Source organism: Pipistrellus hanaki (genome assembly GCF_964339955.1).
Source record: "Pipistrellus hanaki genome assembly, chromosome: 1".
Taxonomy (NCBI): domain Eukaryota; kingdom Metazoa; phylum Chordata; class Mammalia; order Chiroptera; family Vespertilionidae; genus Pipistrellus; species Pipistrellus hanaki.
Window position 1 is genome coordinate 134,073,300 of NC_140503.1, and position 27,131 is coordinate 134,100,430.

A 27,131-nucleotide genomic window follows, 5' to 3' on the forward strand; every position below is an offset into this window, starting at 1 on the left:
TAATTAAAAAATATTGGCATTCAAATGGAAAATTAGACATTACTCAGTTACATTAGAGTCATACAACTGAAGTTTATTTTCTTTTTTTAACAGATTACATTATTTTCAGGGCTCTGGCTCACATCTTTAACCAAGATGTGTCATCTAAGAGATTCGAATTCAAAACGACGTGAATGTCAAAGTTTAAAAGAACATGTTTTTAAAAATAATTGATCTTTTAATATTGTATCTTCTATTTTTCTACTTTCCTCCAATCTCTCCCTATCTCATTTTTCGGTGTCATGGTTTAAACAAGTAATTTTTTGCTATAATCATTGGCCTGATTTTCTACTTTTATATCCTCTTATGGTATTTAAGGAAGAAAAAAGAAAACCAACAGTGAATGTACTTCTAGGAGGAGATGCTATAATTTGTTATGGAACAAATTTGATAAAGTAATAATAATCCTTTTCCATGCAAAACCCTTTGTCTATATAATTTTCATCTTCAGAATATTTTGCCCTCTTTAAGGAATTAAGTGCTGAAATATGGAGCCAATGAAGAAAAATGAAGCATAGTTTTTTTTTTAATGGTGAAAATAAGAAATACTACTTTTATGCAATTTACTGACATTTAACATTCTGTCCTATGACTAACTATTGCTACCAGAGCTAAAGACTGATACGCTGGAAATTCAACAGTCACCTCATTTTTCTCCCTTTTTTTTTTTTTTTTTTTTTTTTTTTTTTGTAATACAGACATGATAGCCTCATGTAGTCATAGCTACCTCCCCAATAAACTACCCAAGGTGATAAGAAAAAAATGCAAGGGAGTTCTCTAGGAGAAAGAAAAGTGGCCCCAGGGAAAGAGAAAGGAAACCTCCACTTAAGTAGGAAAATAAAATTCTGAGAGAAGTGAGAGAGATCTGGTATCATGCTGAGTTTCAGTAAAGTTTTGTTTTTGTTTTTCTAACACTTGGGGAAAATTCTTTTTACCTCAGCAAAATTTAATAACTTTAATTGTGATGAGATGTGTAGACAAGCTATACTAAGGAGGACAGAAGAGTGGGGAGGGAGGAGAAATGTTTCTGCAGATGTTTACCAAATGCAGATGTTTAACAGGGCTTCTAAAAGGAGGTCTCTAATGGAGGTCTTCTTCATGCCTCGAGGAGTTACTTTCCCTATGATTTTTATCTGCATCAAACATGAACTTGTCCTATTTTATAACCCGTAGCCATTGCTTACTACCCCTACTCCTTGCCTTTTAAAGGAATGAAAACAGAGAAGCACCTAGAAGGGTGAGATTTGTTAGAAAAAGAAGCCAAGTGGACGCTGCCTCCTGCTATCCGGTATCTCCTCGGACTGGACCATACTGCTAATGTTTTGGTTCAGAGTAGTTCAGGGACTGGATAGCGTAGATGTGGCACAGGAAGGGAGACCTTTCTGAAAACATAGGAACAGTTATGTTGGTCAAGGCCCATGTTCTCTTACTCTCTCCTCCCTTCATCCGTGTTTCTAATACAAATTTTCTCCCAGTTATATTGCTGGATCAGTAGTATTCCCACAGTCCCACAGTTAAAAAATACATAAACTGAAAATTGGAAAAAATTCCAATTTCCTTGACCCCTGCTCACATGTGAAAAGAGAGAGACACACAAAACAGGTCTATCTCTCAGACAAGTGAACTGTGCTGGTTAGTTAAAGAACATAGATAAGGTCTGTTGTCTCTGAGGAGGCTCTGGGAAGGCTAAAGGAAGACGCACGAAGAAGGAAGGAAAGGCAGTTTAGTAACCTGAGCAAGAGCGCCAATGGCTCCACCGACCACCAGATCCCCAAGGAAACCCATGACAGTATCTGGAATTTTCTGTTGATGGTACTATTCCAGAGAAGAAGAAGGAATATCAAACCATTTTAAAACCATTCCATGTGCTCCAGGGTAGTTCAGAAAGCTAGACCCAGGGCTGAGTCTGATGAGAGGACTGGACCAGGCCGTAACTCCCTCTTCACTTTCCGCTGTTTGACCACAGGGCTGCTCTTCACCTATCGTGGTGAAGTTCGCTGACACTCAGAAGGACAAAGAGCAAAGACGCCTCCAACAGCAGCTGGCGCAGCAGATGCAACAGCTCAACACTGCCACCTGGGGGAACCTGACGGGCCTGGGCGGACTCACCCCACAGTACCTGGCGGTAAGTGCAGGAGGCCAGTCAGTGCGTGGTCCCCAGGAGAGAGGGGAGTATGCCCACTATACCTCTTACAGCCTGCTGGTCCCCTGAGTATGCTAACGCATTCATTTGGGGGACACGTTGGATCTCAGGGAATTATTGAACTCAGCATTGATGCAGGATATTTTTCCATGTTAGGTGGATTAGCATAAGCACATGACTAATTCTTGACTGATATAGACTGAGCATAGTCCCCCAAGGCTAAATTTCTAATCCCTGACTCAGAGACATCATAAAATTCTGCTGGATAGACTGTTGTTAAGGAAACTGAGGCACCTGTGGATGGAGTGCTCACTGCCTCAGAGGTTCCTCTGTTCCATGTCAGGACCTCAACTGGAGTCCCCGTGGAACTTTCCTTCGGAGACCCTGGGTCTCCCCCGTTGACTAGACGAAATATTTCTTACATTATCTATTAGATACCAAAAAATTAGATTCTATTTCAGGCCACATCGACCCAATTCTTTCAGTCATCCCTCACATTTCATTGTTTCTAAGCTTTCACTTTCTTGGTTTTCCCATTTCACTCTGTCAGTGTCTTTGTTAAATATCATCACCAGAAGTTAAGACAATTCCCCTGGTGAGACCTAAATAGCATAGGGCAGTGGCTGTTAGCATGGACTCTAAAATCTCTTAATGTAGCTCGAGAGTGGCATTTGTCGTAACACGGAAGGCAGTTATACGCCTATTTATCTTTGCTTGAACTGCTGCCAAACCATGTTACCCTACTCCATTTTTCTGTTTTGGAACCTAAAGGCTGGTCTCCTCGTTTATTAATAGAATTTCATGTTGTGAGATTGGGCCCTTTTCTCAGCCTCTGTCATTGTGTTTGTATGTGTGTGTTCATCTGTGTGCTAGCTCTGTCATTGGACCTAACTGTCCCTCTCAAGATTGTGTCATCCACTAGACTGGCTTGATCGCAGAACCTGTACTGCTCTGCCAAACAGTCCTCCCTGGGCCCTGACAGGTCAGAACAATTGTCTGTAGAGGAGAGAAAAGAGAGACTCAAACGGGTAACATCACTTGCCCCAGGATTGTGCTGCTGCTGGCCCCAGGGATGCATCCTTCTGTGTGTTCCCTTCGTGTGCTCCCTCTGTGTGTTCTCTCCATGTGTTCTCTCCGTGAGTTCCCTCCGTGTGTTCCCTCCGTGTGTTCCTTCTGTGTGTTCCCTCCGTGTGTTCCCTCTGTGTGTTCTCTCCATTTGCCATGTTGCTTCTCAGAGAAGAGACCTGGCTCCTATGCCTTTATTCCCCAACTCCTGCCCAGTGCCCACTGGGTCCTGCACATAATAGCTTCTAGTGCGTGTTTGATTAATAAAGGAGAAGCCAGCTTCTCCGGTCTTCATATGAGTCCTCATGAAAGCCACTGACTGAATTTGCAGTCATTTTCAGGCCATTGCTCGAGGAAGGCACCTGGGAGGTTTTGCCAGGTGTCCTGCTAAAATCCTATACAGGACCTGCCAATTCTTCTGGTCCGATCAGTGTAGAAATGTCATGAAAAAAGAAATGAGTCTGACTTAATAGTTTTTCACAAACTTGTGCTTTTCAGATGTTTACAGTCCATCTGTTCAGTGGTATATACAAGAATTTTTTTATCAGAGATTGAAGTCAGCTCACCTTGTCATGGTTTCTAAGAATCCAGCTTCCCACTCCACTGTTTCCAAAAACCAAGGCACATACATGTGCAGGTGCCTGGTCCCCAGCACAGCTCCATGCCCCACGGTGTGCAGAAGTCTCTGGCTGTTTCTTGAGTCACAAATGCAAGTGATTTCTGTACCCTGGAAGAGAATTAGCCCCGTTCTCATGTCTAACACACGTTTCTATACACTCCTTACTATGCTTTCTCCTACTCTGAATTGCAAGTCCATGTCTGCAAGGGCCCGTGGCCTGTGCGGCATTCCCTGCCTCTGTGTTGAGGGGTGGCTTCTGAGCCCGACTCACCAGAGAGTGGTTTTCGTGGAAAGAGCCCTCAGCAGTGATTTCATGACACTCCAGCCTGAGCCTGCTTACCTCAATAGGCTCTATTAATTCCTCAAAATGTCTTTAAAGTATATTTAATTTTACTTTATTTAAAAAAAAAAAAAAAAGCCTAATAGCAGGAGTAAGGGGTTGCAATCACAAGAGAATGAAAACCCCAAGTACCGGTAATCAAATAAAAATAAGGGACTTTTCTATTAAAATGGATGATCCCTGGCTTCTCCCTTTCTCTCTTTGTGTGTGTCTGTTTCTCTTTCTTTCTTTCTGTGATGATTAGGTAATACACAGGGGTGAGCAAAAGTAGGCTAGATTACCAGCCATTATTGCCTAAAAGATAAATCATAACTAAGATAAAAAATAATGATAAGACAAATAAATACAATAATTGATAAATTAATGATAATACAAGAATAAACTATTTTGTGTATTCACAACTATGAGCCTATTTTTGCCCACCTCTAGGCAAAAGTAGGATGAGAGTCAAGAAGGATGAGAGAACGATAGAGACATTTTTCTGGTAACGATTAAAGTTAATCCCTGTGATACCATTGTCACTGATAGTAAATCTTTGGTTTAATTGGCCACTGATACAACACTCTACTCAGTGCTTTCAAGTGAACTGATACTGATACATGCCTATTTTTGAGTCATACTTATCATGGAGTTTTGTTCCTGTTGAACCAAAGGAATGGTGGTCTTCTATGTTTTGTTTCAAAGAGCTCCAAATAAATTCTGAAAACTCTCTTTTAGATGGTGAATCCATCTCTTCCTCCAAAGCTCGTAACAACTTTTCAATAATAAATTTGGTGTGAAATCTCTGCTTTTTTGTATTCATGTACATTTTGAGTAGTGAAGGTAACTAGAAGCTTATCCCTGTGTACAAACTGTGTCTCTAGTGATCAATCTTAACAGAAAGAGAATATCAATACATTCAGTCAAATAATTAGTATAGCACCTGAGTGTTAACCTATAACTCAAGTCAATTGGGCCAATAAAAGAGCATTTTAGGGCATCAGCCACATGCCTTTACCTTGTGGCAGCCACTGATTCCACGTGAGGAAAAGGTGACACTGACTTCGTTGAATGCAAAGTGCAGCCTCACCAGATGGTTCCAAGTTCTGACAACACATTTCTCACTGCAGTGAAGACCCTGTTAAAATGGACTGTCTTGGTCATGTAGTCATGGCTGTGAAGAGATACGTCATGTCTGTAGTTACCATGATGATTTCTCTGTCGGCCCAGGAATCAGTGGTTCCATGTGCATCTAATGACGGATGAAGGGAACAGAGCTGTGAAGGGACGTGGAAGGAACCAAGGCATGAACCCCGATTGACAGGGCTTACAGTGACAACCAGGCTACGGAGAGCGCGGGCTAGTCATGCCACCATATTGGCTTCCATAGATTGAACACCTGGTTGTTAAAAAGAGTAAATTGATTAATTGTTTTAAGGCAGCAGCGTTATTGAATTTCCCCAGCGTCTGTGTTTCTTAATAGAGATCAGGCAGTGCTATGGATTCACAGCCCCGACTCTGGGAACCTCCAGTCCATTAAGAGACAGCAGCCACCAGCTGTATACACGTAACAGAACGGGGTGTGTTTGGTGTAGTTTGGGAGGCGCGTGGCCCTCACCTCGGTGCTCGTTAACGGTTGCGTCTCCCTCTGTTTGTTTGCAGCTCCTGCAGCAGGCCACCTCCTCCAGCAACCTGGGCGCCTTCAGCGGCATTCAGCAGATGGCGGGTGAGTGGCAAACCATGCCTTCCCTCTGACTGTGCTGTTGTCTGACTGTGCTGTTGTCTGAATCGAGGGGGATCAGAGGGCAAAGGAAAGCAGCAGCAGGGACAAGGAAGAACAAAAGCAATTACCAGCCCTCTTCGCTCTCCGGATGGGGTGTTAAAATTAGACCAGCGGTGGGAGAGTTGCCCTCCTGCCCCTGGCATTTCCAGCAGTTGTAACGAGGGGGCACAGAGCGTTCCTGCATAGTACGCCCGTTGTCTTATTTTTAAAATTGGGATTGGTTACTGGGGAATTTCCAGCGAGATTCTTGTATCCAGGGCAAGCCAAAATGATGAACGTCCTTCTAAAATTTTAATAATAGGCGCTCCATAAAAACGGTCTGACCTCCATAATGAAAGCCTGGGCTGCAGGCCTGTCTCCGTAATGGTCTGCGGTCCCCTGACGGCCACAGACAATTAACAGGGTGCCTTTTCCACTGTCGTCCCCCAGCTGACAGAATCGGGCATCCGATGCTTTTATGTGAAAGCATCATCTCTGTTCTTGAGGAAAATCAAAGTGTGGCTGGATTTGAAAGCCAGCCCGCGAAGGAGTTGCTTTTTCTAATGAGCTGTGTCAGTGGTGAGGCGGTGCGGTGACTAGTGCCGGGTCGCTCCTGCTGTGTCACCTTCAGGCTGGTCCCCTAACTTCCCACAGGGCGGGGAAGGCCGATTGTGCAAGAAATCCGAACACAGGTGCCGGTCACCTGCCTCAGGGAACAGCAAGAGCGCTTTTTCCTCATTTCTTTCCAGAGAGGTAGGGAGCAAGGGCAAGGAAAAGAACAGGTTTTTGGCCCGTTAAAATCAAGCAGTTTGTTTTAATCAAGGACACACTGAGAAAATGTGCAGAATAAAAGCCAGATTTCTTATTCTGCCAAGATGAAAACTCCTTTTCTCTCTTTCTCTCTTTTTATTTCCAAATACATAACCCTTTTTTTTTTTTTCTTGTTTCACTTTGAATGGATCTGGAAACACTCTCCATGAGCGTACACAGGTTTCCCCTCCTGTGTGCTGTGATCACCAGCCCAGCCTTTCATGGCGGCCTCACGGGCTAATGATAGCTTGTCTGATGGGACAGATTGGCCCACTGTAAACATAAAGCAGAATCAGTCACTGGGCTCTCAATCTACTAGCACTGCCAGCTTGTTCTGCTGTAATTATAGCTTTTGGATTATTGGGGGGGGGGGGGGGGGGCCGGAATGTATGTTCAAATGATAAGTAGTTAAATCATTCATCAGTATCTTCATGAATACAGTTTGGGAGGCTGGCCTTGGAGCCAAGAACCATATCGAATGGTTCATTTATTTTTAGTTCTGTGAAGGGAATTTGAGTGGCATAGGTAAACTACTCAGGAAGTGTTCTATGTTTTAAAAAGAGAAAACCTCCAGATTGCAAGTGCTAACATAAATGCTAAGATTTGTCACACTTTCCACCGATGCTAGGTTTGTTTTTCTTACAGAAAGCATGGCTGCATCTAGATTCACAGTTAGGGCCCTGGCTTTGAGGAAGCCTCAGGCTCTCCCTCTCCCACTGCTGAGTTACGCAGAGAAGGTCACCGGGTCCCCAGGCTGCTGCCAAGCGCACTTCCCGGGCGGGCAGACAGAGCACCCTCACTTGTTAGCTGGGTGCTTTTTTGGCTCACCAGCCACAAGTCAGGATGGAGTTCACGTGCTTCCCGTGCTCATTTACAAACAGGTATCTGTGAGTCGCCTTAGAAGGTGCATGGATTGGATGGCTAATTTGAGGCACTCACTCTGTAAATGCCCTGGGCTCCCCCAAATGCCCCATTCTTGGACCTTCAATATATGAAGTTCAGCACCCTGTGTCGGCACAGGCCAGGAAACCAAATGCTGACAGTCCATGGGGACCATTGCCTTGAATAGTGTTAAAGATGTAGATGTCAAGGCTGTCTGCTCGGCGAGTTTTCAGTAAAGGGTGTCCTTCATTCATAAGCATAATTGTGTCATCATCATAATCTTTTGAAGCATTGTGGTTTAGGGTATTTTTTTTAAATAAGGTAAAGTTCAATGGCCCGCTGCTCTTTCGTCTTCTCCCAGAAGTAGTGCTTCCTTTTTGTCTTTGCCAGTCATCTCACCCAGTGTTATAAAGTGACCTGTGATAGAGGCCACTTTAGAGAAAGCCTCCCAACTCGCCAGATGTGGGAGGGGTGCCTCTCTCTCTCTTGTGACCCTGACTGCCTCCCCTTCCTCCCTCACCGCTCTGACACGCCTGAATCATCAGTGTCCGAGAGGCCGTGGCCCGGGCTGATGGACTCAGCCCTCACTCCTCCAAGAGGTGCTCACAACTATTTTTGAGTAAACAAATTTATAAACTGGCAAACTCAAATTTATCTTTTTGGATACATTCCCAATGGCGCTTAAGTTAAAAGCTTTCTTAATTAAGAACTTTGGTGTTAGCCTTACGTCTAAGACCCCTCCAAAAAAAAGAAAAGAAAAAACACATTCTATAAACTAAAGTATGTTCACAGGTAAATTGTCGTCGAGGATTGAAATTAGCGAGTTCATACAACATCACGCATGTTATGGTGCAGATGGTCTGCAACACACTTGGGAGGAGGGCTATGAAGGCACACGGAGGTCATGGGTCCCAGACCCCACCTGAGGTTAAAATGCTCGCAGCGTGGTTGAGATTGTGGCACAGTGCCAGGGGCACCTACACAGTTCGGATGCCATTTGTGTGTCTTCAGAGTTACATGAACTCCACATGTAAAGTTCAATCACTCCTGAATGGAACACTCACCAAAGAGAGGGAAATATTGTATCATCGCGGAAACCAGTAGTATGTGGCTGTGGACCACTCCCAGGCATGGCGCTCTGCCCTTCGGGAGACTCCGGTTTGTCACAGTCTGAATGTCTCATTTAAATGAGTAAAACACTCACTGGAGGAGAAAAATAAAGTAAATCTAAAAATAAGAAGCAGAAAAAGAAGTTTTAGAAGAGAAGTTACTAATAGTTGCAATCATTAAAAGTGAATAAGACATCAGTTATACTTTTTTCATCAGACTAAAAGTAACTGTAAATGTGTTCCATGATTTTATTAAAGGATATCTTTATTAAATATGAATTTTAAAAGAAGAAAGATTGGGATGGAATCTTAGTAAACTGAATACTTTTATGGTACTTTTTGTGCATCTATGAAGTTGATTTTCCCCTCTCAAAACTTCTAGTAAAAAACGTATCCATTTTTCCACTCAGTTATTTGTTGCATGAATTTCTGAAATCTAAACGTGGGCCTGAGTTTGGGCTCAGAGTCTGGATTTTTCGTGAAGAAGAAGGAACAAAGGAAAAGTGGCATAAGGTCATTAATTCCTTTTAACAAAAGAGGATTGTTAGAAAAACAAGAGTAGTATTTTACAACTTTGTTTTTAACATAGCTCCTTGAAATAACCATGCCCTTTATCCTCACAGCATGCCCAGGGCAAAAGCAACCCTTTGTTACTACATTAAAGTTGGGGAAACTGAAGTAGGAAGAGGTTAACTAAGTTATGTGAGGCCATAGCACCAAAAAGGGCATAAAATGGACTAGGGTACAGAATCCCCAAGCATCAAACAACTTTATGAGGTAGGGACTGCTAGTGTCCCATTTCACAGGTGGGGCAACTGAGGCTTAGGGTGGTGGAGAAGAAACTTGCCCAAAGTTACTGCGCAAATAAGTGGCTGATCCACATTTGACATCCATTGCAACCTGATCCTGAAACCGGAGCTCTCTGTTGGGAAGCAGGGCTCAGCGTCTCAGCAAACGCAGGTGTGCTTGCACAGGTACAGCTGCAGGGCCTCCCTACACCCAGGGTTTAGCAGGCTTAGTAACACACAGGGGCAAGTTGTAGATAAATAATACAGTGAGGGCCCCAAATCTGCTCAAAAAAAGAAGCAATTCAGAGACAGGAAAAGTGTCTCCATTCTGAATCACATTTTAAGTGTGTAAGTGTGGTTTGCTTTTGTCAGGAGAATGTGTTTTCTAGAGTGAGGAATTGTTACTAGAAAATTATAGAGATTCTGAAGCAATCAGTGGCTGCAGAGTGTCTTTTTTGTTGTTTTTATTGATTTGATTTGATTTGAGAGAGAGAGGAAGGGAGAGGAAGAAAGAGAAACATCAGCAGCCTCCCGCATGCCTCTACTGGGATCAAGCCTACAACCTGGGCGTGTGACCTGACCGGAAATTAAACCATTGACCTCTTGGTGCACTGGACCATGCCCAACCGATGAAGTCCCACTGGCCAGGGCAAAGAATAAGTATCCTTTGATAAACAAGAGAAAGCTTTCACTTTATTTCTGACACTCAGTAAAGCTGTTAGTTGTTCCGTTTCAGAATATCTAGTCTACATTTTAAAAGTAACAATAAAGTTATAGAGTGCAGGCATTTGCTTCAAACACCAACAAGGCGATGCTTTTCATCAGTTTGAGGCCCATTCCCAGAGAAGACTGTCTTAGAATATCTGTGATGAGTGGAAAGAGGAGAGGTATTTAAAAACCTGTACTGGAGGCTGAGAACCTGACATTGGAGATCCCGCCCAGGTGTGAGGTGTGCATCCCCATCCGGGACCCACAAGGATTCCCGTACACCCCAAGGCCGGTCTCCCACCCTCCACCACAGACACTTCCTGCAAATGTGCTAATGGGCCTTATGAGAACCTTCTATAACCACCCATCTGTCACTTTCTAACAGACCTGATTGGCAAGCACTTGTAACAACTGACATCTGTTCTCGCTTATTGATATGCAGATTTATGGTAATTGCCATGAACAATAAGACACAAAATTACCTAAGGTGAACATTAAATTAAATTTTCATGCCCTCTCCTTATAATTTCTTTTTAAATCTTAAGTTTCGAGTGGGCATATTTGCACATCTGTTCTCCACACCATTTCTTCCCTTTGAGAAGGACCTTCTTTTCCCCGGTGTGAGTGAAGCAGGGAATCCCTGTATTCCTTCCCAACCTTTTTTTTTTTTTTTTTTCCCTGCCATCTTGATCATGGCACACTATTGGATTTCATAAAACTTATGCAAATGCATTGCATTTCTAGTCACCCAGATCATCGCCCCTGTTTTGAGGGTGTCCATCCAAGCAGAGCTCTTCATGAGGTTCACAGTGGTGGCTTTCTTCTTAGAAACGAGCCCTGTGCCCAGTCGGACCGGCTTTCCCCAGATGCTGCCCTCTGCTCTCGTCTGCTGCCCTTTCTGGATCATCCTATGGCAGCAGCACGGGAGCGGCGGGAAGGGGAAAGTGGGAGCAGGCGGGTGGAGAGGGCAGGACCCAGGAGGTGCCTGTGAAAGGAGCTGAGACAGAGGAAGGATACGCTCTGACTCCCCCCACATCCCCACCCGGAAAAAAAAAGGATGGAAAAGCCCAGCCGGCCTGGCTCAGTGGTTGAGCATCAACCTCTGAATCAGGAGGTCACAGTTTGATTCCCCATCAGGGCACATGCCTGGGTTGTGGGCTCCATCCCCAGTCGGGGGCGTGTAGGAGGCAGCTGATCAGTGATTCTCTCTCATCATTGATGTTTCTATCTCCCTCTCCCTGCCTCTCTGAAATCAATAAAAAAAAAAAAAAAATTAAATATGAAAAGAACCAGAAATGTGAACTCGAAGTGAGCAGAAGCAGAAACCCCCTGTCAGTGGGGCGCTGGGGCCTCGGTGTTGGCTTGGCGCAGAGGTAAAGGAGAGAGGCCTCACTCCAGCCGGGAGCAGGTGGTCTGCGGCGGGTGTCGCCTGAAGAGACGGATGCAGTCAGTGCGCCAGCGAGTCTGGTGCAGTTACGGAGGCAGAGAGAGGAGCTGCAAGCTGGTCCCCACGGGCTTCCCAAGCTGCTTTCTGAGTTTCTGGAAGCAGTGTGGCCCCCCAAGCCCCCTTCCTAAGTGGGAAGTCCACACCATGGCTCGTTGTGAGAGGCAGGAAGAGCCAAAGCCACCGTCCCCAAGGACCCATGCTGTAGGCAGCACTGGTTCCATTTTATCCCCACTTCGCAGCTGAGAAGTCGAGGCACAGACAGCCAAGCAGTTTGCTCAGGGAGGTTGGTTGGCAGGAGGTGAGGCAGAACCCGGGTGGAGACCTGCACTCCTCTCCATCAGCCGTGCTGCCTCCAGTAAGTGGCAGTTGTCACCGGCAGAGAAGCCTGTGCATTCGAGGCCCCAGGAACTCAGGACAGGGAGATGAAGAGATGCCTCTGCATTGAGATGGAGAAGTGTGGGGGTCGGGGCTGGAGATGGGGCCCACCAGCATAGGCGGCCAGGAACCACCCTGACCACCTCTGGGGTGCTGAGCACTTCTGTCTGGGAGTGAGTGGGGAAGGGGCACCTTGAATCCTGCCAGGGTTGGCTCACCTGAAAGGACTAGGATAGAGGATGGGCATGGCCCCTCCCCCTTGAACGCTTCACCCGCCCGGTGCCTTCCTGTGCTCTGCCTCATCCCCGGCAAACTAGAGACCAGTGAGAGAGTTTCTGAGTTCCAGAAACTGACAGCAGGATTATCCCCCGGCTCCTGGCTCCTCCCTGCTCCAATATGCAGTGTCTCTTTGCAGGCAGGGACTGTCTCATTTTCTGCTTAATTCTCAGTGCGGTACCCGGGTCTGGCTCATATGGTCACTCAGTAAAGGATGGACAGATGAGTGAATGGATGCATGGGCAGATGGATGGGTGGGTGAGTGGGTGGACACATGATCGGACAGACAGGAATATAGATGGGCAGGCACATACATGTGCTGCCCTCTGCTGGTTCTCTCCATCTAACCCTTCCCTTTCTCTCCCCCTAATCCAGTTTGTCAGCAAGCCACAGCTTGAGAGCCACATGCGGCTCTTTGGCCCGTTGAGTGTGGCTCTTCCACAAAATACCACATGCAGGCGTGCACATTGGATTGAAATTTCGTGGCCCATGTGCAGAAGTTGTTCGTCGGCCTGGGCGAGTCTATTTTGAAGAAGTGGCGTTAGAACACTCAAGGTGCCAAAGAGCCGCATACGGCTCTCGAGCCGCAGTTTGCCAACCATTGCCCTAATCCCTCCAGTGGTAGGGATCATTGCAGCCTCTCCTTTCCACACACCATCTCTGCTTCAGCCCGCATTTTCTTCCTTTCCGTGCGAGGGTTGAGCAGAGTGCCTCCCCTCCCCCTTGCTCCCCCCCATGCGGTGCTCTTCTAGAGCCAAGATCCCCTGCCTGGCTTTTCTAGCTGAAGCAGGGGAGCCTGAGCAGCTGGCATGCTTCCGGTGGGGAAGAACCGGAAGGAATGCAGAGGGGGCCCCAAGGGGCACACAGGGCCTGGCCGGGCTCCCTAGTGGAGAGGGCAGTGGGTAGCGCAGCTGAGTGGTATGGCCAGACTCCAGGACCTCTGTGGAGCGTTAGTTATCCTCATAGCATGGCCTGCAGTTATGAAGGGTACACTCGGCTCTAATAAATATTTGTAGAACGGATTAACTAACGATTGAGGGAAACAGTCAATACTTGATGCATTGTCAATACTGACGAGCTGACAAAACTGGAGAAAGCTAAGCACTTGGATGGGTCTATGGACAGTAAGTACTGTTCATTACTCTGTCCACTCGCCCTACATGGAGTCACCATCGCCTGCTACGTAGACAGCAGTGTGCGCACGCGCGTGTGCGCTTATGTGTGTCTACGTGTGTGTATGCATGTGTGCATAGGTGGACTTGATAATGATTAAGACAACATCTTTCATCTTTGTCCCCAAGGAGCTTGGTACCTAGCTATAAAGGTAAGAAATACACAAAAATAGCATCAAAGTGAGAGATGGTGAATGAGTGGCACCAGAGTTAAGAACAAGGAGATGAGGGAGTCTGAAGGGAACACACAGGAAGTGCGTGCCCGTGTGAGGTGTGGCTGCAGGGCTGCCCCGGATGGGAGGTTCTGCCACCGTTGGCTCTGTGCCCTGTGGCCTGAGTCTCTGACCCAGGCGAGTGGGCTGAGCTCCTTTAGGCTCGGGAACTCTGCCCTCGGGCACGTGGCTCTTGCCTGGGGCAGGTCAGAGGAGCTGTCCCTTCGGAGGACTCTGAACCTGGGCCTACGACAGTGTATCTCCATATCATTAACGGGTGCCAGATGTGCATTGCAGGTTTTCATTTTAGTGCTAAACCCTCCTCTTGCTGTGCAGCCAGCTGTGAGCAGTATAGCCTGGTCATCTGGTTTCTATGATTAAAACATCAGAGGGAACATTTGTCGCTGGAGAGCCAACGGGGGACAGATGGGTACACACATGTCCCTCACTCCTGGCAGTGGCACTGGAGGCCCGCGCTCTTGTCACAAGTGTGAGGTGCGTCCATGCAGCCTTCCGGAGTCGCCCCTCACCGGGTCCAGTCCGGATGGATCTACACCGAAGCCAGGTGGCTCCTGTACTCCCCCGGTTCCGTTCTCCTGGAGCAAACCTGACAAATAAGACAGTGCTTTCCGCACTCCACATCCTCATAGCATGGCCTGCAGCACCTTGTCCCGTGGCGGGGCTTGCCAGCAGGTTACACTCACAGGACTCCAACCTGCGAGGGTCCTGCTTCCCAGAATCCCCAGAACCAGGTGGGTTTTGGAAAACGGGCATTGGCTCTCCCCCTGAGCCAGTAGAGCTGGGCATCTCTGGGAAGAAGGTGGAATATCAATTTGAGCAAAATGAGAATCCATTTTGCAGCAAAGACATTAAGAATTCTTTTCTGAGTAGATAAGTCCTGACTGAGGGGTCAGGACAGAGGGCAGGGGAGCCTGGCAGTCCTGGGCAGAGGCTGCTTAGACTGAAGGCTCCACAGCTGCGGCGAGGGGCCTTGGCAGGTAGGTTGCTAGAACATTCTCTGGCGCCTCGTCAATACCATTGGGGGCTTACATTGAACCAGTCACTGTGCTGAGTGACTTGCATTCACCATCTTATATAGTCTTCACAACAGCCCTTTGAGGTAAGATAGAGTTAATACTTCCACACCCTGAACAAGAAACAGAGAGGTTAAGTAATTTACCCAGTCACACAGCAGGTACAAAGGGCAGAGCCAGGAAGCCCTATCAGTTCACCATCAAAGCAAAAGCTTTTCCCCAGTAAGTTTTCATTTTCTCTCTTAATATCATCTACATGCATCTATCAAGTTTAGAGACTGAGAGTTTACCCCTTGGGCCCCCACCTTGTCCAAGCCCAGACCTCACCTCTTCTATACAGTTCTCTGGTGGAAGGCCTGGCTGTGGCCAATGCACACAGAGCAATCTCCACCCGTCTTTTCCGATAATCTCTCAGCCCTGAACCGATCTGCGAAGGGCATCCTGGGGTAGGACAGGCAGCGCCACAGGGAGATGACGGTGCTGAGAAGTTAGGGGACACACAGGTCGCCAGGGCTTACATCCCAGGGCCCTGTGGCCGTCATCTGCCCGGCAAAGGGGGTCTGTGGCTAACGGTACCTTTCTCTTCCTCTGGCAGGCATGAACGCTTTACAGTTACAGAATCTGGCCACGCTGGCGGCCGCTGCAGCCGCAGCCCAGACCTCAGCCACCACCACCAACGCAAACCCTCTGTCCACCACGAGCAGCGCCCTGGGAGCCCTCACCAGCCCCGGTAAGAGGACGTGACAAAGGGCACCCAGGTCTGCACACACCCGGTGCCACAGGCAGGGGAGGCATGCCCAGGCAGCCAGCGAGCTTACCTGGGCATTGGGGGAAACTTGTTTCTTTATTTTTGAAGAACCAAACTTTTCAACATGTGTGTTTTATTTTCCAACGGAAAAAGATTTTTTTTTCTCTGAGAGAATCCACCATGCTAGTGGTTCTCACACATTCATTTGTTTCAGAATGCTGCCACTCAATCCTCACTAGGTCTCCACCATTATGAAGTGCTTCAATCTCTTAGTCATGCTTTTTCTCCCCTCCCTCCTTCTCTCTTTCTCTCTCTCTCTCTCTCTCTCTCTCTCTCTCTTTTTAGCAATTTAAGAATTCTCTGTTCAGTCTCAACAGCCCTAATCATGGCAGTGTTACATTTCTCACCACCACCATTCTTCTCGTTTGACTTTAAAGCCCAGTCCAGAGGGGCCACCTTTGTTGCCTGTCTGTGGTCATGCCTGGGCTGTGTCATGCAAAGTCTTTCCTCACGTATGTTGATACCTTATTCAAAAGCAGATGCCATTTTTCTTTCACACAAGCCAGACCTAATGGGGTTGCTTGGAAACCATGATTTGTTTGTTAAGAAATGTTGCGCTGGCTTCTCCTCCTCTCGGAATTTTCTAGACCTTGATAAATGACCTCACCTCCTCCTCTGCTGGGTGGAGGAGTTGGCCTGGACAATCTCCAAACTCTCTCTAACTCTAAAAACCTCATGACCCTCTGCCAGCTATGCCCAGAAGACTAGCTAAGTGTTGAAAACGCTTTATGTAACAACACTGGTTTTCTTTGAGAAAAAAAAGAAAGCTGCAGCACTCCGCTGACCAGCTTGCTTAAAGCTTTTGACATCGGGGAGGAAGGCAATAGCCCTCGGTTTGTCTCTAAAACAGTGAGACATTTCCCTCCGAGCGCAGTTTGGAGGGAGAAATCCAGGGGATGTTTAGGAAGAGCTGGGGGATTTGTCCTTAATGTGCTGTGATCTCATAGCAGCAGCCCATAGAGCATTGGCTCCATTCTCTAAATTGCCTTTAGAAGGGCACCATTCCTGTAGGTGGGCCTCGTTCCCTGAAACAAATGGTGTTCCTGAGAAACAACTTCGTCATTTCTTCCAACCAATTAAGTTATAGCTCTAATGCAATTAATGATGCGTTTGTTATTTAAATAATTCATATAGTGACTCTTTTTAAGAAATAAACTTTTTTGGCATGATAAATACCACTTATAAAAATAAGGATTTTTTTTCTTAAAAACAATTTCTAAAATTAACCTCTCTGACTTGTTTCATAAATCTGATTGTAAAGTATTTTCTCAAATAAGAATTTTTATCTCCCCTATGAAGGCTGTGAAATTATTTTATTAAAACATCACACATTTTATTGTATCTTTAGTCAGAAGCTGACCTTTTTAACTATATTTTATTGGAGAGAAAGAAACTAAAAGTCACTCAAAAATCTGAACACTTTTTTGTTTATTTAAAAATGATGAGGATTTGCACCTTTTTTTTTTTTTAAGAGAAAACAATATTAACTTTATTTTGTCTAAAGTAAATTTTTCTAATTTTTCCAACCTTGGAAAAATTACCTTCATAACCAGCAGGAACTGATCAAATCACTGGTAACACGGTAGAAAGAAGAAAACTCTTTTTCTTATGAACACTCTCTTCCTTGTATGACAAAGAGCCATATAGGCCACAGTTCGGACCATGGTTCCTTACATTAAACTTTGATATATTATTGTAGTTACATTAAAATTATGTTGTTATTCTGACAGGCTAAGGGTATGTGGCCTGTTGTTTGCTTGTTAAGGGTTCATTTGACTTTATTAAAATATATTCTTCTGTCATGATTTTGTTCTGGAAAGTGCCTTGGTTCCAGGGAATCAAAACTAATATTCACATATTTCATTCTTTGTAAGAGGACGTGTTGGTTTGAGAATCAGAGCTCAAAAGCGGGTGGGAGGTACTCCGTATGGTACTGTGAGTGGTAGATGGTACAGTCGGACGGTGTCAGGCGCTGCCCTGGGAGCTGGGGCAGAGCAGCGAGCAGAAGGGACAGTCTGTCCCCTTCTGTCTATTCACTTCCAGCCCATCAGGGTAACGGACAAGAAGCAAGCGAGTGTGTGCCCTGCACGCAGTGGACACACGGTGTGAGGAGAGACCAGGCAGCAAGGTGGAGAGAGGAAAGGGGTTGGAAGCGGCTTTCTATCTCGGAAAAGGTGACATTGCAGCAGAAACCTGAGTAAAGAGAAGGGGAAGCCATGTTGACATCTAGGGACAGGGCATCAAAAGACCAAGCAGGTAGGAGGCAGGAGGGAGCTTGGCATGATCACACACTAGCAAGGAGACTATGGTGCTGAGCAGGGTGAGGGTTAGGGGCATGGAGGTGAGGTCTCATTCATGGCTCCACATCCATTTCCTCCAATGTGGTCAGGAGCACAAATATGGTATAACCTTCTTTAAAAAAAAAAATATATATTGGTTTTGAGAGAGAGAGAGAGAGGAAAAAGAGAGGGAGAGCTGGAAATCAAACCAGCAGTCTCTTGGTCAAGATGATGTCCAACCAACTGAGCCACACTGGCCAGGGATGGCGTAACCTTGTTAAGATGCAGTGTACTTAGGCAGCCTAGGATGATGCCTGACGTATTTAAGGAACTTTAAATATATTTGACCCTTTTCAGATTTTTCCTGGGGCCTTACAGAAAGGGACCCTGTGTCCTGAGATGGGTCCCCTCCCTTCCTGCCCACCGCCAGCAAGTTGTCCTTCCCTTTGCTCTCAGAGCTGTCCTTGCACCGCCTCTGCTAACCAGGAATCGTGGAGCGTGGCTTTCCTCCCTCCACTGAGGAATGCTTTGCATAATAGCTGAAAGTATTTCATTAGAATCCTGAAGTGTAGCAGCAGAAACGATTTAAATCTATATTTCAATTATTTTTCGTAAGTGTAACTAAAAAATCTGGCATTTAAGTGAAAGTAAATTATTTGTCTAATTTCCATCAGGGACTCTTTCAAAGTCACAGAAAACGTGGTTAGTATAGAATTCAAGGCTCTCCACTTCATCAGAGCAATTTCCTGTGGGGGGAAAAAATGGTTGCCAAGGCCAATGTCATTGCTTATTTTTTTTAAATAATAAAAAGCGATTCTTACTATTGTTCCATGAGCAACTCCATCAAACTGAAGTGCACCACTCCTGTGCAGGCCTTGGCTTTGCCCTGTTTTTAAAGATGTCTCTTATGCTTCAGACAAATCTATCTAGAAAGGAAAGGGGCATTCAATCCCCTAAACTATTAATTCTTTTAATTGTAAATTTATCATTTCAATTTTTGCCAGGAACAGTCTCCCTACAGCATTATTATAAATGATTTTAACCCATCTATGCTTTAAAACATGAAAGATTAAGCTTTAATTTTTGTTTAAAAAAAAAAAATCCCCTTAGGCAATAAATAGGTTCCTTTGTCTCGTGGCCTTGAAATAAAAATTAAAATGTTCTAAATTGCCCATGGTTAGAATAAGTGTTTCATGCAATTATCAGATGGTAGTGAATAAAATAAGAAATTAAATCATGAAAGAATAAAAACCAGGTAGATGCATAGTATCCCTTTTATAACTTTATCCCAGGTCTTTTGAAACCTAACTTAATCATGTTTCTTATCTTTTATTTTGATACTAGTGACCCAATGCATGGATTCATGCACATTGAAAGGAAATTAATTAGAAGGTGGCCCTGGGCAGGGTGGGACTGGGCGAGATGGGCTGGTTGCACCCTGGAGCCAACCTCCCACGGTCCCTCCCCGGTGTTTGCAGAGGGAGCTGGGTCCCTCCAGCAGGTTGGGTCCCTTGGCCTGGTCTGTGGGGATCGGGCCGACACCGGCTCTCTGACATCCCCCAAGGGGTCCCTGAGTGCGAGAGGGACTCTGCAAAGTGGCTGTCATACAGGGTGTGGAATGCAAACACAAGTGTGCAGTAAACCGGATTCAGGGCTGACCGTACCCCAGCAGCAACGTAACCCACGGCCCGAGGTGGAATTGGGCTCCCTCATGTCTGGTTTTGGAGTGCATCACCTGAGACCCTCCACTGCCAAGTCACCGCAGCTCTGCAGCTCCTGTGTTGAGTGTCTGCCCCCTGGTGGTCAGTGCACATCATAGCGACAGATCAAATAGTTGGACACTTAGCATATTAGTCTTTTATATAGATAGATAGATAGATAGATAGATAGATAGATAGATAGATAGATAGATAGAGATAGATATAGATATAGATATAGATATAGATATAGATATAGATATAGATATAGATATAGATAGATATGATAATTTGTCCTTTGTTTGTTTCAATCTCCTATTTAATTAATTCTTGGGTCATTTTTTCTTATCCAATTTTGAACCTGTTTTGAGGAATCTGTTATGTCTGTATTAGTATAACAAGACAAATTGTCTTTACGCGTGCATCTAGGTCTTAAAGAAAGATAATATTTGTAGACACATTGTTTTGCTTGGTGATTTTGAAAACTTAGGTGAGAGCATTGTTATTTACCACATGTGAACATTTCTTTGGCATTTTCTGTCTACAATACAATATTGTGTTCCTATATCACATTATTTCACTGACCTTCTACTTCCTTTGGTTTCTTTTTGTTTGTTTTGGTTTTTTTATGTTTTAAAATTCTCCAAATGCTCTTGAAGTGCACTCAATCAAGTGCACACTTTGGGATAATAGGAAATTTCTTTCGATAGTGTAAAGCATTTTAAAATACTAAGGGAGCATTTTTCCATTCCCACCGTTGACTTTTCAACTAGTTTTCACCTGGTATTCTAGGCAATGTTGTTTCCTCATCTACCAGATGTTCCCTGCCTCCTTGAAAGCTGTGACAGACACAATAAAGTCCCAAGAAACAGTGTGGCTTCCCTGGAGACTGAGGTTGAGAGATTGGGGGGTGCATTCCTGTGACTGGGGCCTCTCCCACACTTCTCACACAGGAATTACAGGGAGTGGCCCCTTCTGTGTGGAGAGAAGCTGCCAGCTGGATGGCTGGAAGAGCAGTGAGGCACCAGAAATTACCCTCAAACTTTCCAGTGTTCCCAGAGGCTTCTGTCCCCCTTAACTGTGCCTGCAGGGTGCCATGCACGCTCTCGCACCATGGAGAGAGGGGGTCTATCCATTGATGTGACAGTTTCTCAGCCTTCTGCTTTTGCAGGGCAAGCATGTCATACATTTCTAACAAACACCTGATTCTGCACCTGAGCCAGAGGCACACTCCTTCCTTGGCAGCTGCACTAGGAGCTCTTGAGGGCAGAGACAGAGGCGAGGTTGAGTTGGCATGTGGGGGAGAGGGGCTCTACTCTTCCCTGCTACCAGAGTCCGTTCCGCGTACTCCTACCAACTCCTACATCCCGCACACTCCCGCTGCGGAGTAGTGTTTGAGCACACGCCTGGTCTCTCGCCATCCAGAGAGTAAGGCCTTTCAAAGCAGGGAACGTTTATTTATTTGAATCCCCCTTGCATTTGGAACAATATCTCGCACCCAGGCACTCAAATAGTGTTCAGTTCCATTAATGAGCAAAATGAAGATGTTCTCAGACAAGTGTTTAAAAGCCCTTTATTCGCCGAAACCGGTTTGGCTCAGTGGTAGAGCGTCAGTCTGCGGACTGAAAGGTCCCGGGTTCGATTCCAGTCAAGGTCATGTACCTTGGTTGCGGGCACATCCTCAGTAGGGGGTGTGCAAGAGGCAGCTGGTCGATGTTTCTCTCTCATCGACGTTTCTAGCTCTCTATCCCTCTCTCCTCCTCTCTGTAAAAAATCAATAAAATATATTTTAAAAATAAATAAATAAATAAAAGCCCTTTATTCATTCTAGTCCAGGTGAATATCCGAGAAGGAACCCCAGTCTGTCACAGTGACCTTCGGCAAGGTCAGCGACCCACCTGACATCCCCAGACTTGGTCCTTAGTAACCTGAAAATAGCCACTCCGCACAGTGAGGATTCAGGTCTGAAGAATGAATCAAAAGTAATTCACATTAGAACTGAACAGTTTTATATTCTAATAATTTTAGGAAGATTGGCTTTCACTTTGTTCTGAGGTCATGTGATGTGGAATAAGGAAGAGTCTCGTATCAAATAAAGGCATTTTATTTTCGGAAGAATCATGGACGCCTGTGTGGGCTTTGGGAAGCTCATCTGCCAAAAGTCTCCTTTGTTATCAGAGCTTTGCTAACTCCACGGGGTCCTGGGGGTACCTCCCCATTGAACTTCTCAAGGTGTTTGTCACATATGCCTCCGTGTTTATTAATTCAGGACTAGTTGTCTGAACCTCCCATTGTTCTCCTTAGGCCCGTCTTGTTTCATTGCTTATTTTCATGGAAAAGAAGTAAAACTCAAAACAGTTTTCTCTGTCACTAGCTAGAAGGCTCGTTGTTTCATTCAGGCTGTTGTTAAAACTGGCTATTCATTTGTGGAGTCAAATCAGTCAAACAGCTTACACCCCTACTGCTACCGAAAGAGAACGGACATCCCCTTCTTCCTTCGTTTCCTGAAAGTTCCAGCATTTTGTGCTTTTTTTTTTTTTTTGAGGTTTCCACATGTTAACTCGTTCTTTATTTTCATAACTGTTCATGGAGGTTTGACATTATGTAAAATGTTCCATAAAGTGTCAGTACAGTGATGATAATTTCCAAATATATTTTTCATTCACTCAATGATATTTATTGAGCATCTGCTATGTACCTGGAATAGTCTAGGACATTTGAAACATATCAGTGGACAAAGCTGACAAAAATCCCTATCCTTGCGTAGATTATATTCTTGCATTAGCTTTTTAAAAAGCATTATTTTACTAAATCCCTAATATAGTAAAATGATTCCATTGGCCTTTAAGCATCAACAATAACTTTTACACCCTTTGCAAACACCTTTCACAACCATTATTTTTGTGTACTTTATGCTAAAATGTTTGTAAGACCACAGAAGAGGGGGCCTTCTCTCACTACTTTCTTCCCCCTGTGTGAACTGTCCCATTTTTCTATACAGTTAATGCAACAGGAGCTCTGGGGGCAGTATTAGCCATTAGGGTGCATTTGGTAATTCACAAAGCTGGGAAAAGTGAAGACTCATGCTTGGTACTCTGCTCTGTGGATTCTTAAGAGAAGCATCTCGTGTAAATCAAATATTTCAAAAGTTCTAGGCACTTAAAACATTTTTTGACATAATCGGCAGTGGTCTGCTTTCTAGTGAGTGGTTCTGTATTTGGTATTGGCCGTCCGGCTTCTAGGGTGACAAACAAAACCTTCTGAGGGAAGGTTTGTATGAAAGCTGATTGGATTTTGCACGTATTGTTCAAACAGGCCTTCCATGTATGTGCACCCCACAGGCACCTGGGTATCTGAACCTCGAGTCAGATAAGGATGTAAAAAATTTAAGGCAGAAAGTATTTACATCACATGCAAGTAAAGAATTTCAGTATCTACAACCAACCAAAAAAGTTCATACCCAGGGCAGAGGTTTAGAAAATACTTAGCCTAAAGAACGTAGGAAAGGAATTACAGTTTTATTATCTTTCTAGAGGCTGTGGACATCTTGGCTAAGAGCTGAAAGACTATGATTTTGAGCAAATCATTTCATCTTTGTTCAGTTTTCTCAGTTGTGAAGTGAAGTTGTTTGCTTTTACAGTGGGAAATTTGACTTGAGATCATAGGACCAACACACCCTACTTACCAAAGGCGAAAATGGCACTATTAGATTAAACCGAAGGAGATACCACAGGCAGGCAGGGCTGCTGTGTGGCAGTTGCCACTGGGAGCCAGGCCCAGAGCCCAAGGGAGCTGTTGGCTCTGTGTCCGGCAGCATCCGGGCGGCGCTGGGAGGTGGGCTGTGTGGGGAGGCGGCCACCCTGCTGGCCTGCGGCGTACGTGGCCTGCCCCGCAGGTCACAGCCTCTCCCGTCTAGAGCTTTGCTGCACAGTATCCTGACCCTTTGCCAGCCTGGGCGTCATAGGAAGATCTGCCCCCTAGAGAGGAGTGTGTGTCCGTCTGGGCGGACTGCCCTTCTCCAGGACCTCCTGACACCAGGATGCAGACGGGTTTGGGTGCCTCCCGCGGAAATGCGTCTTTCTCACTCTCTCTGCAGAGAGTGAGCCTGGTCACAGCATCACGTTCTAAGTTGTGAGGGATTGTCAGGACCTAGCCAGGTGCCTCATTCATGACCCACATGGGGCGACGCGCAGGGATACCATCATGAGAGGTTTGAGCAGGAACTCCCGGGGAACCGGAACTATACCTCTGGATTTTTGCACTTACGTATATGTTCTCACCCTCATGAGAAACCACTAACTTTTTTTTTTTTCTTCAATCTGTGCCCATGACCATCTGTTAAAGCAAGCATCGGAGGTCAGCTAAGGAAAGGTTTGTACTTTTATTTATTTTGGTAAATTACAAGCAAAATATCATTGGAAGAGAAAAATAGATTTGATCTTCTCTTTCCTTTGTCCCATTCTTGTTAGATCCAAATACTGAGTTTTATATAAGCTGACTTTTTCAAACTCATGGCCCAAACTCATGTCTGCCCTTTATGGGACTGGGGCTGGGAAGGAGGGAGGGGAAGGTGTTACTAAAAATAAGGTTAATTAAGGAGGTACCCAGCTTTAGTGACAACTAATAAAGTAGATTTTGTCTTAGAAGATCAGCTAGTGAGTGCTCCACCAAGTGGAAATGAAAGTGAAGAAAGCAGTGGGATGGCTTTGGACATGAGGAGTGTGATGCTGTCCACATCCATTTCTGTAGCACTCTCTCACCTTCCAAAATGCTTATCATCATAGAATAATGCCTTAAGGGTAGTTCAAAGTTCAAACTCTGTGCATTTCCCCTTACCCGCTTCTAGAGAACCAGTATTGGCTTGCCCTGCCCTGTGATGCAGCACCACGTTGCTCACCAGCCTCCGCGTGGCTCGGAAGTGATGGCATGAAAGCACGCGATGCGGGGGAGACATGCCTTTTGCAGGGTGTCAGGCAGTGAGATCCAACACCTCAGCACCTATCGGCACCATCTGCACTGCACACAACCTCCTCCTACCCTGTCTCATCCCTCTTCCCACCCTCCCAGCCCTCAAAGATAAATCTTTTAGAGATGAACTAAAATAAGAGGTGTGGTTATTGTGGGATAATTAGGCCCCATGGGAGAAGAGAAACTGTACTGTTGCTGCCCTACAGTTGTGATTAGCTAATAACGATAGTGCCTGTGTCGCTGCTTAATTATTCTACGTCCTCACAGCCTTCCCTGCGCTGTTGGACTCCAACGTCCGGGCTCACCTGAGGCAGAACACAACCACAGGCTCCGGTGTCCTGAAGTCTGGGTGGTTGATGCAGGCAGTTTTCTGTGCTTACAGCTATTTCATGTCCTAAACCACAAGAACATTGCTTTCACCGTGCCATTGTTCTGTGGACAGTGTTTAATGAATGCACCGAAGGCAGGCTCTTTGCTGTCTGTGTTAATGTTGTTTCATTGTTGCTTAAAAAAAATACTCCTGTCCAGGAGAAATGGAAAGAGAGTTAATATAAAGAAATAAATGCTTTTGGTTCCTAGAAAGCCCAGTCGCTTCTGGGCTGGCCTTGATGATAGGCATGACCTGCAGTGGAAGACAAGGAGGAGAGGGCAGTGCTCACGTAGGAAGGATGACGGAAATGAAGAAGCGGTCAATCCCGAAGGGCCATGTAATTAACTCTGTGGATCTGGGGATGGGTGGAGGATCTCCGAGCTCCCCGCAGTCAGCAGGCAGCCATGCCCCCAAGTGGGAACCATGTTCATCGCCCCACCTTCTACCTGGCCTTTACTTTGTGTGTCCCTGATTCTGATTCAAGCAGAAAGCAGGTTCTTGGGCTGGTCTTTAAACTTGGCCCTGTGCATGCTCCTGGCTTCTCTCACATGAGTTATGTCAGAGGCAGGAAGGGTCTCTCTCCCCATCCTGGTGACAAGGCCGCTCCTGGCTGCGTTGATTCTATTTTTTAAAATGCCCACCTTCTTTCTCTGGCATAAAGCAGAAAGGAATGGTTTGCTGGGTCTTTCAGCCACGGCTCAGTGTGCCACAGGACCCCCTGGGAGGCTGGGAGGTGGAGTGGGATGCCCTTCATCCAGCCCATTCAGGCCTCCACATTGGCCTCGTCCTAAGAGAAACTGGACATGGAGTCTCCAGTAGAATGTTCATCTATTCACTCACCAGAAAGTTAGTGCCCACACTATGTCAATTACTCTTGTAGGTTATAGAAAATAAGAACTCCTGCTCTCTAATAAGCTTGTCTCCTGGCGGGGTTTTCTTGCACAGAAGATTATATCATCACTTACTACTCTTGCATAGTATTTGCTCCTGGTTTCCTGCCCCCTAGCACCTGTTTCCCTTTCTTATCAAACCTTACCTCCCCCTGCAGCCTTTCCTCTCCTCGTGCCGCAAACTAAATTCTACCCACAGCCCTGGTGGAGTTTGATGGTACTGTGTTGAGCCAGACACACCAAGAGGGCTTGTTGAAATCAGGTTCCTGGGTCCCACCACCAGAGATTTCAGTTCAGAGGGTCTGAGGTTACTTCCTGCTGCCGGAAGTCCTAGACTGTTAATTCTTTAAAAAGTGACCTTTGATGTTAAATGTGTGTATGGTTACTGTGCCCGCACTGTGTTCCCTGCCTCCAGCAGACAGAACATCTCAGCCCCCGGGCCATGGGTCAGGGGGTTCACACCACAAAGTCTGGCCTTTCTCTCGGTGATCATTTTCTCTGCGATTCAGTTATTTAATATTTGAGCTGGGTGTGCTCAGTGGGGCAGCTGCTGTATGCATTCCTGGGAGAAGAGAAGGCAGAAGCTACACTGTGTATTGAGCCTGATCAGGCTTGTGTGTACTCTGCAGTCTCTAACTAGACCTGAGGTTTTCTTATTGTTCAGTTGTGCTGTGGGCAATGGAAATTGGAATCTTCAGCAAAGTTCAGCCTTGAACCAGTAGAATTGTGCTTTCTTGCAGACCCCGTTCCCCTGCCAGGAGATGCAGGCAGTGTGTTTGGCACTGGTGGAAACAATAAGAGCTTTTCAAAAGCGAGTTTATTGGCCCTCCAAGGCTACCAAGCATAGCCTCAGGGCCTTCAGAACCCCATCCGTGACCATCAGAGGCTCCGGCTTTCATATTTCACAGACGAGGGGACCTGCCTCTGAGGCAGTGGGGCTCACTTTGGAAAAATTCTAATCCGTTGACACTTTCTTTGTACTGAATCTGCCTCCTTATAGCTATCACCCACTGATCCTCATTTTGATCTCTTGAGCTATAAAAAAATATATTTCTGGTGTTAAGACCTAAAACTATTTCTTCCCTTAGTATTCTTCCTCTCTAGGCTAAATTGTACCTTTTTATCAACTGTTTCTCTCTCACTCAACTTGACTTTCAGGCCTGGACACTCTCAAATTTATGCACACAGACTGAGTTTCCTGATGATCAGACTAATGAGAGAGGCTGCAAAATTTGTCATCCATGCAGCAGCCTCGCTAGGGGGGAAATGTTGAACCTTCAAGTGTTGTAAAATGATGTGAAAACAATGTAATACCTCCTTCTGAGGACAGAATAGCCAGATTCTCTTCCTTCAGATATA

The 27,131-nt window shown here is 45.6% G+C and overlaps 1 protein-coding gene across 34 annotated transcripts in view; it reads left to right on the forward strand.

Annotated features, from left to right (window-relative positions):
- The window catches only part of CELF2 (CUGBP Elav-like family member 2), a 526,216-nt gene that overhangs the window by 468,187 nt on the left and 30,898 nt on the right, over positions 1-27,131 (forward strand). For all 34 annotated transcript variants that reach the window (XM_084888498.1, XM_084888508.1, XM_084888526.1 and 31 more), the window contains 3 exons: positions 2,006-2,164; positions 5,848-5,911; positions 15,356-15,490. In XM_084888498.1, coding sequence (XP_084744624.1) covers positions 2,006-2,164; positions 5,848-5,911; positions 15,356-15,490 — 358 coding nt within the window. The remainder of the gene's footprint in view (positions 1-2,005; positions 2,165-5,847; positions 5,912-15,355; positions 15,491-27,131) is intronic.